Raw genomic sequence first — 20,478 nt, forward strand, 5'->3', positions numbered from 1 at the left:
AAATAAAATGAGTCCCAAAGAGATGACATAATTTCCCTTATAGGTTTTAAATAGCAAAGCCTAGACTTGAATCCACTTCTTCTGAATCATTGACAAGTATTTTTTGGTGTTTTGCAAGAACTGTTTAATTGATGTTCTTTTGACAAATTTTGCTTTAGAGTTAGGAATTTGCTAAATAGTTTTTTGTTTGCTTGTTTATTTGTTTGTTTTTAAGAGAATCTTCAAGCTGATAAAAGCTCAATAGTTGTGTGAATTAGGTTATGCTTTCTGTTAGAATGAGGATGAAGAACACTATTGGGTTGTAAATCCCATTTCTTTCATATTGCAGAGACTTGGAAATTCATATTGAAAACCTTGCTCTCTGGTGGATGAATTTTTTAAAGATGCATTTCCAGAAAATCCCATGGGTCTTTCATGATAGATATGAAAAGTATCAGAATGTTTTCACTTAGCTCTGATGGCATCTTACCAGTCCAGCAAAATCCTCAGTTTGATCTTGTTAAAGGAGTTATATAGACATAGCTTTACTAAAATTAGAATAGAAAATGTACATTACCAGTGAAAAGGAAGAATAAATTTAAAACCTAAAAAAAGACTGAAGCTAGATTGTACCATTTCCCATCTATCATTATGGAACATCTGAATATAAAATCCTAGTCCCCTATTTCTCTGTTTCTTTTTTTCTAAGTCTTTACTTTATTTCTCTAATCACCTTAGCTAGATACATTTTTTCATATGTCATTTTGAAATTATGTTGTGGAGACGGCAAATAAGAAGAATCTAATAAGATTCTTCTATGAAGAAAATAAAAGTTGATGCTTGTATATCAGGTAATAGAATAGTTTGTCTTATTAAAAAAAAAAAAGAAAAAAGAAAAAACTTAAAAGTTATTTTAAGATAAAATGAAAAGAAAAAAAATCCCAAAGTAGAAAGAAACAAAAAATAGGGAACATGAGGGAAAAGTAAGGGAAAGAGATTTGAAAGAAGAGAAAGGAAGAAGGAAGGAGGAAGAGTTTAAGTTTCTATGAGTGTGACTATGGGTCTATTCCACAATTCATGAGAAATGATTTCAAATTCTTCAGTCTCAGTTGCAAGTGATAATTATATTTCTTATATTTTATAACACAATTCCTAGATCTAAATAGATTTTACAAACTAGTGATAAATAATTAGTTTTTGACAACATATGAATCCCACAAAGAAATTGATTTTTGGTACCAGCAACATCAATGGCATTATATGAAATGTCTAAATGTGAGAATTTAATCATTTGTACAAATGTGATTTACAATCACATACTTATAATGATCACTAATAAAAAGTATGTTCAAGATTAGCTGTACAAAAAAAGAAATTGTGGTAGTCCTGTCCATAGACCATTGAAGGTCACATAAAGATGAAGAATTCTTAATCTCAATAGGTGATAATACACTGAAATTTCTAAGACTACAAGGAGCTATAAATAACCAGGAAAAATAATTCTGCATTTATCTAACAGTTGAGATATAATGTTTACATATCTTCACTTTCTAAATCTTTGCAGCATATGTATATATGTGCCTATTTTGATGTGCATATGTGTGCACATACACATGCTTACATATGTGTATACATTTCTAGGTAATGGCAACCCAAATTTAGCTGGAATTGGTTGGGAACTCTTCTACAGCTATAAGGTGACTGCATTCGCAAAGTTTTTCCCCCCCTTCTACCTGCAATTCCAGACTAAAGACCTATCACTAAAGTTGCTGCCTCAAATATATCCTCAGGGAAATCAATAACAAATCAAGCAGCTATTCACACAGATTTATTGGCATAACCAGGTGAGACTGCCAAAAACCTCCTAGAGTGGATTGTTGATTATAAGGCAGCCAGTGGAGATCAAGCTCTAGCTGGATTTCATGCTGATTTGATAAATTCACCTGCAGCAACTGATAGTATGAGTGCTAACTCAAATGATACTTCCCAAAGATGCAATAACATTTTTCATCCCACTTACAGCATAGATGTAGCTAATCAGTCTTAATCTAGACATAACTCACAACACACATAACTCAACCCCTGTGTACCTTTGGGGCTAAAAGGAGGCAGTACTATTCTCACAATCCTAGTAATTTCGACTTTACCAAAATTATTTTGGGAATTTGCTGCTATCTATGGGTGTGTAAAGCAACCTTTTTTGGGGGGGGTGGGGATCTTTTACTGAATTACCCAATGATGTAATCAAAATTCTTATTCAGACTGGTAGCATCAGCTCTTTGAAGGGTACCTAAATGAATGGGAAGGCAAGATAGATTTCTTCTTTTTAGTAGAGATTCACCTCCTTCCTGCAACCAAGCAGGATTACACTCCTGCCTCCTGCAATGAGACTGGACCTGGAAATACCTTGGAAATGGATGAGCAGACTATGTACTGAGCCATCAATTAACTACCTTTATTTCTCACACACTAAAATACATTTTAGAAATGCAAAACTGCAGCTTTCTGGCAAAGCAAATAAATAAAGTTCATCTTATGATAATTTCCTCCCATGTTCTATGTGGCTAACAATTCATCAGTAGCAATTTGTGCTTTATTACTTTTTTTTTTCAGAATAAACACTGCCCTACCATATTGACATTAACTTTAAATTACCATTTCATAGCAGAAAAAGAGCCATATCACTGTTCACAGGTTATGAATTTCCCTTTCCATTATTGCAACTGCATTAATTTACAAAAATAATCAAAAAGGAGTGATGCAAGTCAGATTTACCACTGATATAATTCCTTGGACCTGATAGTCAGACACAGTGAAACAGAATGTACAGGTGCACATTTCTGGTTAATGTCCAAATTCTGTCAGTGCAAAGCACTTTGGAAAAAGCAATTGGAGAAATGTGAATTGTTCATGATTCTGAGAAAAATAGGTTATAATTCCAAACATCTGCTTCCTACAAAATGTTACATAAATTACAATCTTGAAGTTCACATTCAAAAGCATATATATGATGTTTATAAATAACAATTGCCATGCAAAGGAAATTTAGAAGATGACTTTTTTCCTAACAACCTGTATAGGGTACTAAGGAAATCAAGAGGTTAATCTTCTTATTACCTAGAAATGGGATGAGGAGTAAAAGAAATATGATGTAGAAGATGATAATATAAAGGAAGTACCAGGTTTGGGCAGAGAACAAGAGTAGTGAATTATTTCTTGTCCTTTTTGCTCATCTTCCCAACCAGATGGTCTTCCTACCTTGCTGGATCCTCAGAAGAGAATACATGGACTTACTGGGAAGAGCATGAGATGCTGAGATGGAAATCCATAGTCAAATCCTAAAGTTTTTATTAACCAATCATGATTCACTTTCTAAGAACTTGGAGTAATCACATTTCCTATATTATGATGGAGTTGTGAGAAAAGGTGTTGTGGGTCTGCTTCCCTGCAGCTTCACTGGAAACTGAAAGTTTCTTACTGCGCGCCTCACGCTATCACCAGCCTTCGGACGTCTCCGGCCCCGCTCCGGAGACAGGAGCGGGGAATAAGCAAACAGAGAGCCAACGTGTAGCAGAACTGGTCTTTATTGTCTGCACCCAAAATGTCTCCCCGAGTTGCCGCTGGCAATTCCTCTTATAGAGGTTCTCGGACCCTCCCCGAAACCTCCCATCGTGGGCGGGGCCAGCTCCCTTATCAATGCCTAGTCGGGTTTCTCCTTTTATGGCCAGGCGACTCATAGCTCTACGCATCCACAGACACGTAGCTCTATTAATCAACCCGGAGCAACATTCTGGAGTTGACTGACATTAGGGCGGCTCCCTTCCGCACAGAGAAGATCGGTTCTAGGCCCTTTACAATTCCCCCTTTTTGTTTAAAAAGAGGACGGTCTAATACAGCCATCACAACTTGGAAGGACATAGATGGAGGTAGAGCACCAGGAATATCAATTATAAAAATTATCAAAATGGAAAATATTCAGAGCACCAGAAATCGAAACACAAATAGATAATATCGAAATACATATACAACATTAGGCTCATTGATCAGGGGTTGTTTACAAATCTCCTTTGGCATTTAAGACATTAGATGCCTTCAGTTCTGTCAGAGACCGACGGAGTGCAAAAAGTATGGCTCGAATCATCAAAGGCAAAAAACACAACATAAATAGTACAAGGACGAGGGCAACACACCCGAGAATTAACCAGTGAATTACATTGTGATAGTCAAGCCCATTCAACCATGCCATCAACGAGGAGGTCAATTCCTCCCATTGCTTATTGAAATCAATTGTCACATTCTCCAATCCATTTATAATTTTGTCAAGGGCCATTAATTCATTTTGTAAAGACGTTTGCATAGAAGCATTACGTAAAAGACGTTCAAGATATGCATAATCAGAGGAATTATATAACACAGGTAATATACAAGAGGCACGATATAAAAAGCTACAAGTAAGTTTCACATATTGGGACAACAAAGCTTGTTGTTTCACTAACTCCAAGGAAACATATTGCAGTTGAGTTATTTGAGAAATCAGCATAGAGTCTATGGCCTCCTGGTGTCTCCAGGCCAAGTCATTTTCAGTCATGTACTTCTGCAGCTTCTCCGCCACAATAGTTAATTGTGTATTCAGTTCTCTTATCTGGAATTCCTCTGAGATACTCAGAGCTAAGGTCGCCAGTGATAAAAACATACTGCCACCTTCCCGTTTTCCTCTGTGGTGCAGATTTTTCAACAGTCCTTGAAGAACCCCTTCTGCTTTGGTTATCTTATAGTTTGAGTTCAAACATATCAGGAACAATGCATTACCCAGAGTCCACAATTGTCCTTCAAAGCTATAACACAATGTACTATTTGGAAAAACTCCCCCTCTGCAAGTGGAGTTCTTGTTGCCAAAAACCCGATGCCATTGGGTAAAAGTCAACTCCCTGTCCTCATTATTAGATATATGTAACTGCATTTTTATCCTATTTGTAACTAATCCCACTTTCCACAGATGTGGCTGTAGGACATGATTAGAATAGAATACAGGAGCAATTAGTTGAGAGTGAGAATCGGCATTCTGATCCCAAAACGTCAAGTTCACAGTGCCATCTTGCAAAGATATGCTTTTCCTCATTAGTCCTGTACTGTATTCCCTTAATTGTCCAAAAACTACACCCAACTTTGAGTCTATACAACTCGGCAAATCAGTACGTTGCTGTCTCACAGCATTCATTGTATTTTTCCCATGTATTTCCTTCATCTGCACCATCATACTGGTACTTATATTATTTAACTCATCATTACTGTGTAGCAGATGACTTCTATTCAGCCTTTTCATGGTTGCACACCAATCATTCCCTTGTCCCTCAAGAACTATGCACAGTGGCAAGTGGGTTGTCATAAAAGTTAAGCTGTCTTTACTTTGTTTAAACATTTGAGGTTGTCGTTCTGGGAACCCTGAGTAAATATGTGAGCCTACCAAGAATGAGCCATTACCAGTCAATTTTAAAGGGATACTTTCATGAACCCATGTCATCATTCATAATTTGGGAAGATTAGGAGTTATAGCCCAATGAGTTGGTGCCTTAGCCGCATGTAGAGTATACATTGGAATCATACCCTTGCCATCTTTTTTCTTACCCTCCGAAGGAGGGCGTGGGGTGATAGGGGGACTCTTCAATAAAAATATAACCCCGCTGTTAAAGGCTAAGGTCTTTTCCCCAATTTCATTGGTGATAATCGCGTCATAGCAGGATGTCCTCCAGGTATCATTAACTCGCTCAACTGACGCTATCAAACATAACAAAAAGGCTGTACCGTCAATTGACTGAACTCTACCTTTAAAAGGGAAGCAGGTTTGAATCTGATTAACCTTAGAATGTTTAAAGCAGGTAGTATTTTTCCCTAGTAAACTTCCAAACCTTTCTCCAAAATCCTTCTTCCAAACTCTATGCAGCAGCACCAGCAGTTTGGTAGGATGTTCATGTAGAGGAACATTAATTATCGTAATTGCTAGTGTCAGACCTATCTTCCATAGGTGATTCTGAATATGCCCTTCCACTATGGGTGTTGGTGCAACCAGTACCGGTGCCTCATCTGTCTCCCCATTCCAAAAGCTGATATTAACTTCTGGCAAAAAGGGGCCTTTACGAAACACGCCCGTGGAACAACTGATCAAAGGTGAAAATAAAGGCGAGTTCATAACCGGGGTACAAGGGGGAAGGGGACTTTCAACTTCATCTTTTATCTCATGTTCCACGTGGGGAACAGCCAACATCTCAACTATCATCTCGCTAGTCAAGTCATTTAGGTCGCTCGTTTTGTGGGATGATTGCTTAATTCTAAAAGGTTCCAGCATAATGCATGAACTTATCTTTAAGTTATATGTCAGGCATAAAGGGACATCCTGAGTAATGAAAGTGAGCTTCTTAAAATGTTCCTTCCATACTTTTGATTCTTTGTATGCCCCCATACCTTCCAAAAAGGAAACATTTCCTAACGTGGCTAATGGTATAGGCTGATGATGCCAAGTGACCATTTGAAAACTAGACAAATCTGCAATCATATTTCTCTCCTCACTCTTCACCCCTCCTATCAGGCTACTTAATCCTAACAACATGCATGCAATTTGATTCATTCGCATTTGAGTTTCTCGTCTTCCTTCTCTTCTCTTTGCTCGTTGGGTTCGGTTTTTTCCATTTCTCCTCCTTTCTCCTCTGCCCCGATGGATTCGTCTTCTTTTTCTCGTACCAACCTGGTCCTTCTGATCGGGATCCATCTTTTCTCCTTTTCCCCTGTTGAGACACAAACAAATCTTTTGCCTCTCACAATAACTTTGTAAGGGCCTTTCCAAACGTTATTCTCATCTTTATACATTATCTTTTCCAATCTTAATTCTTTGGAATCATTTTCCGATTTTTCTGTCATTGATTTTCTTTCTGGTTTATTACCCATGGTATTTTCAACTAAAGCCTTCATGGCCGGGGTTAATCCCTCATCGTCAAATTTCAAAAAATTGATAGTGAAGAGAGCTTTATCAATATCTTGTTGAGTTATTTTCTTGCATCCCATTCCCCCTTTTTGTTTAATGAGCATAGTTTTTAAGGTTCTGTTCATTCTAGTTAATTTTCTTATCATGTCTATAGACAAAGAAGGATTTTTGCCAAAAATTTATATAAGGGTTTGGCACATACATCTGTGTAGGTGCGGGATACGGAAGGGCTTCACTAGTTGACTCGTTCCATATTGTCTGTATCTTGACAGTTCTTTATTAATTGTCTATGCCCAGGGAGGGAGCCACTCTTCTCTGGAGCACAAACATCTCTAGGAATGGCTAGTTCCTAGCATCTAGTGTCAAAAATATACAGAGTTCATGGAACGGTCAAGTTCCCATAATTTGGAAGCTGAGGCCTGTTAGATTTGAGTGAGCTTATAATCCTAATATGAAATTTTTAATTTCTTAATCATTTGGCCTTAAGATCACGAAAATAATAAGAGGACTGAGCTAGTGGGGTGAAATTAGAGTAAATTAATTTCATAATATGGGTATGGCTAAACTATTAAAATAAATGGTAGCGCTACCTGATCTAAATAAGAAATCATACCAATGGTGGTTAGTATCCGATGTTACTAAATGAGAGGCCTCGATAAGTTGTCCTGCAGCTATAAGAGTCTGTATTTGATGTTCATTTAATGCGCGCTGATTAGACTCTAATAGTTTCTTCATAACTTAAGATCTGTTTAGGATATCCATATATATGAAGTAAAGCAAAGTAATCAGGTAAGACAAAAGGTAATACATGAAATTAACACATAACAGCCCATATCTTAACTTGACAATACACAATAGTTCCAGTACACCAAAAAAAAAGTACACATAGCATTTTCAGGTCATTGTTTTTCCATGCTTCTGGTAAATTAAACATATAATCCCACATTGCAACAATCTCTGAGCATTTTCTTTTTGTATCTAGGTATACATATTTTGTAAAGAGCATTTGGTCCACTTAAATAATTTACTAATATTTCCAGTAAAACCCAAACTAGTAATAATACTATCATCAAAAATCTGTAGAAATTGGCCTTGATATTATAATGTATTTTGGTGGAGTAGGATCGTCGTGGGCAACTATTTGAGCATTTACAGTCAAAGCCTGAGAAACATCTTGTCCAGCACTGCGCAGTCTGCTGGCCAAGATCTCAAGGTCTATTGAATTAACTATACCGAAACCAGTTCCAGCACCACCAAATAAAGTGTCATACCAGGTTCTTTTCTTTCTAACACAATTCATCAGAGGAGGAAAAGTTACATTATTGGTACAAGTTTTAGGAACTCTTATGATTGATGGAGGATGTTTTGTAGGAGGGGGAGGTGTCAGTAATAGATATTTTATCTAATAGTGAGGTTTCAATACCTCTATCAAGATTTTACATGCACAGTTTATCAGTTGCTTTTCAATGTTTGTCTCAGCTTGTTCTCTGCATTCAGTTGGGAAGTCCACACCCTCAGAGTCCACTCTCTTTCCTATGTAGCACTGCTGTATCTGGATCTGGAACAGTCCTTTCCAGCTCAGGGTCAGCTTGTCCTCCTTCCACGTCCTAACCAGGACCCCTTCTCCAAGCTAGAACTCATGCACTGTTGAAACCCTAAGGGAGAAGTCTGAGCAATAAGCCTGTTTAGTTGTAAAGTTTTCAGATGTTAAAGTAAAGACATAACATATTTCCTTAAAAACAAATCCTTGGTTTCAAATATTGGATATAAGGAAGAATTTTGAATCCCTTTAAATCAGTTTGCTTTCTTTAACCAGAAACAGCTGCAGCTTCCTATTGCTGCTCTAGCCCTGCAAAAATACGTTCCGTCTCACAGTCACCTCTCCGTGACTACCTTTTCCAACAAGTTCCTTCTTTTCCCCACTGATTTCTTCTTGAAATCATTTGCTCCCACTAATAAATCCTTCTTAAATCACTATTCTCCTGTCCCATCTCTCTGTTTCTCTCTTCCCAATGCCTACTTGCTCAAACTTTCTCTGACATACTTTAAACACTTCCAAACCAATAACTCTTCTGACTAGATGCTTCATTTAAACTATTAATTAATTTTGCAAATCAATCTCTCTTGTCCCTTTTCTTTAATCACCTTTTTTTTTTAAACTTTAAACTTCAAGATTCATAACCCATAATGATAACAAGTTACCCAATGTTTCAGAAGCAAACCAAATAGTTTTTTTTTTTTTTTTCTTCTGCCTGAGTGCTTCAAGGCCACTAGTAAGAAGCTTCCCAGGCGGTATTAAGCAGATAAGATTGTAATGCCATTACTCCCCTTTTAGCTTTGAAAATCTGCTTTTCAGAGAAAACTTTCCCACCAGTTTAAAATAGTCAAGTTTTTTTTTCTTTTGTTTTACTTACAAATTGGTACAACAGGTTAAAAAGTTTAAAATCACAAACAATTTTTAAGACCAATACATTTTGAACCACTCTGAAAGAATTACTATTCTGAATGAATTTCAATTTCCACAATTCAGCCTGTTATTTTTCTAAGCCTGTAACACAGAGGCTGAATTCTTATCTCTTATGAGCTTGCTAACTTTTAACACAGAACAAAAAATTCAAAGCAGACAAACATACACAGACAGACACAGAGCTCTATTTTTTCTATCCAGGCTCTGCATGCTTTTAAGTTAAGATCCACTCCATTCTTTTTACGGAGTTTATATAGCTATGAAGCATATACTCCTGAATCTGTTGGCTCGATATGGGCTTTAACTATTTTTTGTCCCATGCCTCATCTAACTGCGTCTAAGCAGTCAGGCTGTTTGCTTCTTCTTGATTCTAAAAATCAAGGAGCGCGTCTTTTTACTTACCTTTCCTTGTTCCAGCGAATACACTGCCCAGGTCCCTGTTCAAGGTGCCACTTGTTGTGGGTCTGCTTCCCTGCAGCTTCACTGGAAACTGAAAGTTTCTTACTGCGCGCCTCACGCTATCACCAGCCTTCGGACGTCTCCGGCCCCGCTCCGGAGACAGGAGCGGGGAATAAGCAAACAGAGAGCCAACGTGTAGCAGAACTGGTCTTTATTGTCTGCACCCAAAATGTCTCCCCGAGTTGCCGCTGGCAATTCCTCTTATAGAGGTTCTCGGACCCTCCCCGAAACCTCCCATCGTGGGCGGGGCCAGCTCCCTTATCAATGCCTAGTCGGGTTTCTCCTTTTATGGCCAGGCGACTCATAGCTCTACGCATCCACAGACACGTAGCTCTATTAATCAACCCGGAGCAACATTCTGGAGTTGACTGACATTAGGGCGGCTCCCTTCCGCACAGAGAAGATCGGTTCTAGGCCCTTTACAAAAAGGTGTTTTTATTGTAAAATGTTCAATAAATATATGTAGGATAAAGTTCAATATGGGGAAAATTCAGGTAGATATGAAATGAGCTATCAAAAAAAGTATATCAGATGTCTCTTCTTGAAGATTTCATTTTTATTTATTTTGTTTGCATCATGTGGACTTCTTTAGTAGCATGTCATCCAATCAGAATCATTGTATCTTAAATAGTGCTTCCATAATTTGTTCTTTGAAACACCTCTTTTCTTTTTTTTAATTAATTTTATAATTATAATTTTTGACAGTACATATGCATGAGTAATTTTTTTTTACAACATTATCCCTTGTATTCATTTTTCCAGATTTTCCCCTCTCTCCCTCCACTCCCTCCCCTAGATGACAGGCAATCCCATACATATTAAATGTGAAACACCTCATTTCTTAATATGTCCCTTCTCCTTTCTCTATAGAATGACACGGCCTTTATAATGAAGAATTAAATAGGCAAAAAAGTTATTTGCTGAAACTAAGCAATCCTTTAACCAAGTCTGATCAAATATATGATGTTTTATATCCATTTATATCCAAAAAACAAAAACAAACAAGAGGAAGTGCATTTTCAGGTCTTCTCAGGGTCATATTTATTATGATTTGTATTGTACTTGTCCTTTTTGTCACTGTAGTCACTGTGTAAATTATTTTCCTTATTCTGATATAGATATTTTCATGTACAAAAGTAGTATCTGCCTTTTTTTTATTTTGCTATATTAGAAATAAATCTATGCCTTGTAGTAAGATCTCTGCGTCACCCTCTTAGAATAATTCCAAATTGCTTTGAAGAATGATTGTACCAATTTAAAGCTCCACCAACAATTTTGCCCTGTTCCCCTAATATTAATGATGATGAAATTATTGCCATTATTAAAGACAATTGTTTGACACAAAGACTAGGAGTTCCATGAGAAAAATCTAAATGTTAGTGAAACTTCCCCCTCTTAAGCATGATGTTCTTAGCTAAAATATTAAATATGGACCTGAATTATAGTTACATATTATATTTTAAAGGAAATTTTGCTGAAGCTTTTCAGTCAGTCCCAAATACAAAACAGATACATTAATTGAATATGAATTGAAATGAATTGATTAATTAAAATTGACTATTTCTTCATTCCTCCTTTAAAAGAAGATTCACATATTTCCAGGTTTCCTTTCAGATTTGCTAAAAGTAGAGAGGGGGAATTGTAAAAAACAAACACACAGGGGAATCTAATATCTCAACCTATTCCTGATTTTCATCTTGGCCCATAGAATAGAAAATGTTCCCTTGGATGAAATTATTGCTTCTTTCTTGGTTGAAAAAGTTCTGATCTCCCTCCCATCTAAAAACTCCATTCAGTCTTCTTTGAATTTATATGCATGCATGTATACATATAGTGATACAGTGATAAATATATATATATATATGTATATGCATATACATACCAATGTATTTCTGTCTATAAAAATTTAGTCTTTTATCCTTCTCACAGGAGAACAGACATATTTACCTTACATCCCCTTCTGCTCCTTTTCAGGCAGAAATCAAAGTTTCCCTGGGGAGGAATGACTAAGATTTCATAGATATTTACTCCTGCCTCATTCAAGTTGTATTTAGAAGATCCCTGTAGAAAGAAACATCTTTCATGTGCAATACATACCTTTCATATTAAACATTTGTTAAGTCTTTATTTTATAATGTTTTTTTTTCTAAATTTTCCTAGTTCTGTTCATTTTGCTAAGTATTAGTTCTTAAATTTCCCTAAAACTCTCCTATTCATTCTTTCCTTTGGCACAATAGTATAATAATTTCTTCATTTCCCATTCATTATTGATGAATATCATATTAATTTATAATATTTTGGAAGTCTAGAAAAACTGATATACATACTTGTTGAACAGATGAGTCCATCTCTTCTTTGTTAGATCTCTTTAGGGTATTGCTCTCATAGTGGAGTTTCTGGGACAAAAAATATAGATAATTAAGTAACTTTGGTCACAAATTATTTTCCAGAATAGCTGTGCAATTCAAACTTTCCTAATAGTACATTAATGTTTATTATTTTATTATTTTCTCAGTGTGTCCAACATTTGTTTTTTTTTTCATTTTTCCCACCTATGATGTGTGAAGTAAAGCCTCAAAATTGCTTTGATTTGCAATTCTCTCATTATTAATGATATGAAGCATTTCTTTGTAAAACTTTTTGTGGCTTGATTTTCTTTTCTTGAAAACTGACTAATCACAGTAAACTGACTAATCACAGTCTTTGTCCATTCATCTAGTACAAAAAAAGCCTTTTGAAAAATATGAATCTGGGGGATTCAATGGATTGAGTACAGGCCCTAAAGTCAAGAGGACCTGAATTCAAATTTGACTTCAGGCACTTAACACTTACTAGCTTTCATGACCCTATACAAGTTGCTTAACCCTAATTGCCTTGCCAAAAATAAATAAATAACAATATGAATCTGTTCCTTACATGTCTTAGAAATAAGACTTTTTGTTAAAGAAACTTGTTTCTTTTCTAATCTTAGCTGCAATGGTTCTGTTCGTGGGAAAAGAAAAAGAACTTATAAATTTCATATAATCAAAACTTTCTGTTTTATCTTTTGTAATCCTCTCTATCAATAGAGTCAACATTTATAAGGCACCTCGTAAAATATTTGACAAATAATAGGCACTAAATAAATGCTGACTATCTTCTCAACTTCCCTTTTAAATTTTTCCCTCTTGTTTTGTCATAAACTTTTCCATATATCAAAAATAAAATGTCCTTAATTTGTTTATGATGGGACTTATTTTATCTGTGCCATATATCCATTTGAAGCTTATTTTGATAAATAGTGTGAAGTATTAATTTAAACCTAATTTATGTCACACTGCTTTTCAGGTATGTCAACAATTTTAAAAAGAATTAAATTTTGAGCCTTCTTTCATTAGTAGCTGATTTATCTGAATTTATCAAACTTTATAGGTTTGTTAGGTTCTGTATACTTGAATACCTAATCTCTCTCTCTCTCTCTCTCTCTCTCTCTCTCTCTCTCTCTCTCTCTCTCTCTCTCTCTCTCTCTCTCTTTCCTCCCTCCCTCTCTTGCCTTGCCTTATTCTACCCCTCTCTAATTGTTTTTCCCCCCTGAGGCTGGGGTTAAGTGACTTGCCCAGGGTCACACAGCCAGGCAGTGTTAAGTGTCTGAGACCAGATTTGAGCTCCAGTCCTCCTGAATTCAGGGCTGGTGCTCTATCCACTGCACCACCTAACTGCCCCTTACCCCTCTCTAATTGCTGTGATGATTACTACTCTGTACTATAGTTTGAAATTTGCTCGATTTCCCTTTTACAGCCTCTATTTTTTTCAGTATTTTTCTTGAGATTCTTAACATTTTGTTCCTGCATTATTTTAATGTTTTATAATTCTACAAATAAACCCTTATTGGTTTGATTGTATGACAATAAGTAAGTAAATGAATTTAGATAGCATTGAATTCATTGTATTGACTTAGCTTATCCATGACTAAGATATTTTGTCCATTTTGTAGTTATATTGAATAGAATTTCCTTTCTACCAATTACTACTGTATTTAGACATTGTTTTATAGAAAAGTTGTTGACTTTTATAGTTTTTTTTTCTTTTTTCAGCTATTTTACTGTGATCATTTCTCAATTAGTTCTTTATTGATCATGAAATCTCTAAATTATCTTGTCACCAGAAGTATTCATAGTTTTATGTCTACGTCTTTTTTACAAGTTTCATTTATTTCTTTTGTTATTCATACTAGGCTTTCCCAAATTATTTAAAGTTATATTGGGAGAAGTGGGTATCCTTGCTTTACTCATGTATTGGACCTTCATCTCAATTTCCTGTACCATAAAATAGATAAAAATAGATAGAAAGAAAAAAACTTTCTATTCCCAGGCAATGTATAGTTTTAACTTAAGTGAAATTTGTACTTTTTGATATTCTATTTTTGAATATATGGAGATATTCATATGATTTGGAGTGTTTTGCTTTTAATGTTTTGTATTATTTCTTAATGTAAAACTATATCAACATCATTACAAATCTAGTCAGATCATAATGAGTATTATCTTAACTCTTAATACTATCAATTTTTGCAATTATTTAACTTTATAATTTAATTCCTCTATACTGAGTTTTATAATTATATATTTCTTCTCATTGATCAGGTTACCTAATATTTTATTAATATTATTAATCCATTCAAGTAACTACATTTATTTCTATGCACTGCTTAAACTTTTTAATACATTTCTCACTTAGTTTGCAAAATTTCCTCTTTTGTGCCTATTTTATTTGTTTATTTTTCTATAAATTGTATATTTAATTTATTAATCTGCTCTTTGTTAATGTGTGATCTTAGAATTTGCTTTTCCTCTAAAAATACTGCAATTACATCATAGAAAATTTGGTATTATCATCACATCATTAGGAATATATCGTTATAATATATTCTTTGACCCATTCAATTTTCAAAATACCACTATTAAATATCCATTGAGACATGGATATTTTTTTATGTTTCTTGTGTTGATTACCATCATATATGTGATGAATTTTAAAAGATATGTCATTAACATTTAGAGAAAATATATAATGAAGACATATAGTGACATGGGGAAAGGTTGAAATGTATTGTTGACACCCAGAGCCAAGTTTAGCATAGCAGTGAACATCAATTCACTCAGGAATAGAATCATATGTGATTTCTTTTGTTCTTTTCATCCCATGGAACTATATATTAGGTGATGGCATGGTAAGTAGCACAATATAGCTTTGGATCAAAAGCCTAAAGCTTCTGAAGGTCTGGCTTTACAAATGGTTGTCAGATAAAGGGTCTGCAGTAGCTGCTTGCAAACATTGGTAGGGGAATGGGATTAGCGAGCAGGGATTAATATGAAAGGAATGTTGTTAAGGAAACAGAAATTACTACCCATGGCCTAAGAATCAGGTAAGTTTTATTTCATAGCACATTTCAGAGGGGATTTTGTAGTTTCTATCATTGGCTCAAATAATCACTGAATGTATTCCATAAATTAGTCAATAAGGACAGATCCTATGTCAAGCACTATTTGGTCATTGTTTGAACAATGATTGGCTCAAAGAGAATGCAAATAGAATACTTTCTATTTGAGCCAGAAACTCTGAAAGTCTTCCCCTCCCAGATTGATATGAACTGATAGATTGATGAATAGAATAGACAGAAAACATATAGCCCTTTCTAACTATATGTTTAAGAGGGGAAGGGACTGGTAAAAGATACTATATTGTGCCTCATTTCTTACCAAGTTTTAATTATTGTTTGCACCCAAGTCCATCTCCAATTATCCTGATTTTTATCTGGCTACTGGGCCCAGATGGCTTTGGAGGGGAGAGTGAGGCAGGTGACCTTGCATAGTCCTCCCTCCCTCAAATCCAATTCACTTGCATGTCATGTCATCATCTCCTTCATTTTATGATCCTCTTCAAGAACAAACAATAAGAAGAAACATTTATTAAAAACCAACCAGAGAAAATGTCTCAAGTTAAATTTGGACTTGTCCACTATCAATGTAGGTTTCAGTCTCTTAACTTTGGCCTCTAACATTTCCCCTCTCCTTCTGTGAGATGCTGACCAGGGATGTCTACATTTATCTACTCACAGTTGATCTCTTACTATCAAATTATGTTCTCAAAACAATCTTTGGCTTACTATAGATGTATACTTCCTTACTCAAAAAAAAATTCTTCAGCAATAGACCTTTGTGTGTTGAAACTACCTTTTTCTAATGGCAATTCTGTTCCTTCAACTCCATCACTTTTATCCTATTCTCTGTAGCAATCTTCCCATTTTGTTGAGAGGTTAAAAGAATTAGTATCACATTCACTCTTTACCAACCGACTTAGTAGGGCTGTTTTACCTATTCCCTTATCTCTAATACTCCATACTCTATAATGTCTTCTTATGATAGGTTCACATATAGGTAGTTGGAGAATTTAATCCAATGAATATTGATTCAACCATTTCAACTTTGTTCTCTTTTGATTCTTTAAATTAACTTTAAAGTTTTAGGCAATTAGGTCATTGTCAATGCCTTAATTGTTCTTTCTTCTTTCCCTTACCATAAAGAATACTTTTTGTCTTTAAAAAATAATAACCTATAACCAACAGAGAATTAATTTCCTGATAATTCCATGTTTGTGCTTCTGTTTTTTAGGATATCTGCAAATTGAATAATCTGCTCACCTATTGGCTTATGTATATTTATGTGGATATGTGTATGGATACATGTGTGTTGTATATATGCACACACACATATATATGTATGTATATGAGTATATGCATATGATATATATAGTTGTTTCAAATCTATTTTTTGCTCAGTATTATAGATTATTGTGGTGGATATATTCTTTTTTGCTACATGCTTGCCAATTATTTTTTATTGTTGGTAGATATGATTCCAAGACATGTGTTCTTTCATTGTGACTTATGGTAAATCCTGCATAATTCTAATGGTAGTTCCATCATATTTGAATTGCTTTTTTTCTTGTTTCTTACAAAATTTTCTCTTTGATCTGGGGCTTTTGAAATTTGGCAATAATGTTACTATGTGTTTTTCACAAAGCATCTTGTTGAGGTTATGATCAATAGATTTTTTTTCTATTTTTATTTTCCCCTCCTATTTTATCACTCCAGAACAATTTTCTTGTATTATTTCTTGCATTATTGGGTCAGGGTCCTTTTTTGGTCACAACTTTCATGCATTCCAATTATTCTTAAATTCTCTCTTCTTGATTTATTTCCCAGATGTGTATTTTTCTTATAACATGTTCCACATTATGTTCTATTTTTTTTTCATTCTTTATAATCTGTTTTATTATTTCCATGTCTCTCATAGCTTCATTGGCTTCTCCTTGCCCAATTCTAATTTTCAAACAGTTATTTTCATCTTTGAAATTATCTTTCTCCTTTTTAAATTTTTTTCATAATTTTCTTGTTTTTCTTGGATGGTTTTTATTTTTCTTTTTAGTTTTTCCTCAATGTCTCTCATTTGATTTTTATTTTCTTTTTTAAGTTCTATAAATTCTCTGGGCAGAGAATCATTTTACATTACCAGGAACCCCAAACCAAGGGCTCCTCCTTCCAGCAAGTGCCTGCAGCCAGCAAAATCCCTGCCCCACTGCCTGTGCACTCATCAGATACTGGTTCCTTCTCGTCCTCAGCAACATAATTGGGGCCTGTGTTCCTAATCAACCAAGGTTCCCTCAGGCTTCCCGGACTCAGACCAGAACTCAACAAAGAATTTAGGAAATGAAAGTTGCTGTGGTTCCTGCTGAAGTACCAGCCACACTCACTTAGTCCCAAGGAGTCCCACTTGGCGTTTTTAAGGAGCTAGCCAGGAGGTGTTTGGACTTCATTTGGGTTAATCCTGTGTCCTGAATCTTTCTTTGGCTCTTCTTTGATCTTTCTTCAGATCTTCTTGAGTTGCTTCAGGAGGACCCCTGTTCTGCTCCAAATCTTGATTTGTTCACCATGTTTGCTCTTAGTGCAAATTTGTTCTATTTGTGGAGGAAATTGAAAGAGCTTGAAATTTATCAATCCACTCTACCATCTTTCCAGAATCCTCCATATTCATCTTTTTCAATAATATTTATGCTTAGGCTTACAGGTATATAATTTGTGACTTGTTGGCTTTTTAGAATATACAGTCAGATTCTCTCTTGTAGCTTATAACTACAGAATAATTCTTTATTATTGAACTGTCCATATTTAAAGAATTTTCTACTATATTATTAGACATATAATTGAATTATCAAATTTAATTGCTATGAATTTTGTAACTTGAAGCACTATACCCACTGCAGAAATAGTCTCTAGATTGTCTTGATCAGTATTTTGTTGTATGTATTGTTTTGTTGTTGTTGTTATTATTTCTCCTTTGTTGTAGGAAGGGACTAATGACATTATGGATAATGTCCTGAATTAAGCATGAATTGGATTTAGTGGAGTTTTCAGACTTTTCAGCCTGTCTTCCAGAATCATACAATCCAGTGGCAAGACAAATGAGGAAGACTAGAGATGGCCTGGGATGCAGTGGATGACTTTGGCTTCTTCATATCTGACCAACCCTTAAGCATTCCACAGACACCTGCTTCAGTCCACTTCCTGGTTGCTAGAGTATATTGTATTCATCTGCCCATTGTATTTGGGGGAATGTTTATGTGCTTGAGGTAGACATGGATGTAATAGAGAAATGCTGAACAGTTTAATGGCATTTTTTTCTTTCATTAATATATTCACTTAAAACAACTTTTTATATTCTTCCATGAAACCTCTGATAATTATGTTCTATTCATAATTTGTAAAGGTCAAATCACTTTGACCTGTGTAGAATTATTTTATTCTTTAAATATTGTTACCCTCATCCTGCCCTGGGTCCACAGCCCAGCAGGAGGCCTGACCTGCTCTCCCTGTGGTCCCTTTTGCTTTGTGGCCTTCATGGCTAAGTCTACTCCCCTCTATTTTCCCTCCTCAATTATCTGTCCTGCCAACTTTTAACCTCTCTTCCCGGCAGGCAATTGGTCAGGTTGGAAGAAGAGAAAGAAGAGGAACAGGAGGAAGGAGATGAAGGACAGGCTTGCAGAGAGGGGACAGCAGAGAGCCAATACTTACACTGTCAAGTGTTTTGAGCCAAGTGTAGATTTGATCCAGCTCAGTTCAGTAAGAACACAATGTTTTACCCCATCTGTAAGACCCAGATAAAGAATTGCCTCTGGAATTGCATGTGTCTAACATATATTGGATCGCATGCTGACTGAGGGGACAGAGAAGGAGAAAGGAAGGAAAAAAAATAGAACACAGTGTTTTGTAGGGATGTGTTGAAAATTATCCAGGTATACATTTTGAAAATAATAGGCTTTAATTAAAAATTAAGTAAATAAAATTTTGTTGGAAAGAAAAAAAAATAGAATTGCCCTCTGTCTGTAGACAGAGCATTATCTCAGTGTCTCCCATCCCCAAATCAGCCAAATGATGAGGAAGGGACCTAGGTCACCAAATGGAAGAACCAAGATGTATACAAACTGTCACATACACCCCCATTACCCTCTGTCTTCCTGGTAAATCCTTCACATCAGGAGGCCTCTGAGGAAGCACCGCCTGAGACAGCTTCAAACACATTCTCCCTTATATACTGTAATATGGAGCCTTGGAAATATATGAGGCAGATGTGGAAGGAGGCTTCCTATCAGAACAAGCTGTGTTACTCTGAGAGGATGAAAATTTTTCACAAGATGTATGAGCTCCTGTGACCTTTTGCTGGACTTCTCTCCATAAACCCTGAAAAATAAAATGAACATTGTTGCCTTTTCATTTATTTTCTGAAAAATTTTTTTTTTCATTTCATTATTTTTGCATATTAAATGTGTAATTCTCTCTACTCCAGCTTCTGCTACTTTGGAGACAATGTCCATTATGTTATAACATTTTTTTTTTCCCTATGTGGTTCTTTGTGTTTTTAATTATGGACTTGAGATATCAACTTTCTGTCCTAAATACCTCCCTATACATTTTTCAGAATTATATTTCTTTTTTGAATCAGTAAGGAATCTCCCTTCTTTCTTTCCTTTTTCTCCTCCCATCCTTCCTTCCTTCCTTCCTTCCTTCCTTCCTTCCTTCCTTCCTTCCTTCCTTCCTTCCTTCCTTCCTTCCTTCCTTCCTTCCTTTCTTCCTTCCTTCCTTCCTTCTTTCCTTCCTTCCTTCTTTCCTTTTGTTCTTTCTTCTCTTTCTTTCTTTTTCTCTTTTATTTGATTAGCATTTTTCATTACCTCTGTAGTATCCATCAGGATTTTACCTTTCAACAGAAAATAATAGTTTGTTTCCTTCCATTTATATTTGCTTTAAAATTATTTTGAACTTTTATTCACTTTTCCCCATTATGCCTTTATAATCTTCTTTGTTGGTTTATCTAATTGAGGGTTGTATTTTATTCAGGCTTTTTCTCTATATATTTTCTTGTTTGGACTTTTTACTTCTGTTCCTCATCATTTAACTTTGTGAATCCTTACTCTCTACCCTATCCCTCTTCCTTTGCTACATATAGCTCTCTGAGTTGACCTTGCTGAAACTTCAGACTCCTCAAGTTTTAGAATCCAAGTATCT

The 20,478-nt window shown here is 35.4% G+C and overlaps 1 protein-coding gene across 5 annotated transcripts; it reads right to left on the reverse strand.

Annotated features, from left to right (window-relative positions):
• Positions 1-3,545: 3,545 nt before the first annotated feature.
• On the reverse strand, positions 3,546-10,300 carry LOC141555679 (uncharacterized). Of its 5 annotated transcripts, none has more exons than XM_074288743.1 (3): positions 9,825-10,300; positions 7,569-8,610; positions 3,546-6,758 (listed from the first exon to the last, which is right to left on the reverse strand). In XM_074288743.1, the coding sequence occupies exon 3, from the start codon at positions 5,501-5,503 to the stop codon at positions 4,034-4,036; it is 1,470 nt and encodes a 489-aa protein (XP_074144844.1). In that variant the 5' UTR covers positions 5,504-6,758; positions 7,569-8,610; positions 9,825-10,300; the 3' UTR covers positions 3,546-4,033. The 5 variants fall into 4 exon arrangements, with proteins under 5 accessions (XP_074144844.1, XP_074144843.1, XP_074144845.1 ...); XM_074288742.1 differs by having other exon boundaries at positions 7,569-8,623; XM_074288744.1 differs by lacking the exon at positions 7,569-8,610.
• Positions 10,301-20,478: the final 10,178 nt, after the last annotated feature.

The sequence above is a fragment of the Sminthopsis crassicaudata genome, chromosome 2 (assembly GCF_048593235.1).
Source record: "Sminthopsis crassicaudata isolate SCR6 chromosome 2, ASM4859323v1, whole genome shotgun sequence".
In the NCBI taxonomy this organism is placed as follows: Eukaryota; Metazoa; Chordata; class Mammalia; order Dasyuromorphia; family Dasyuridae; genus Sminthopsis; species Sminthopsis crassicaudata.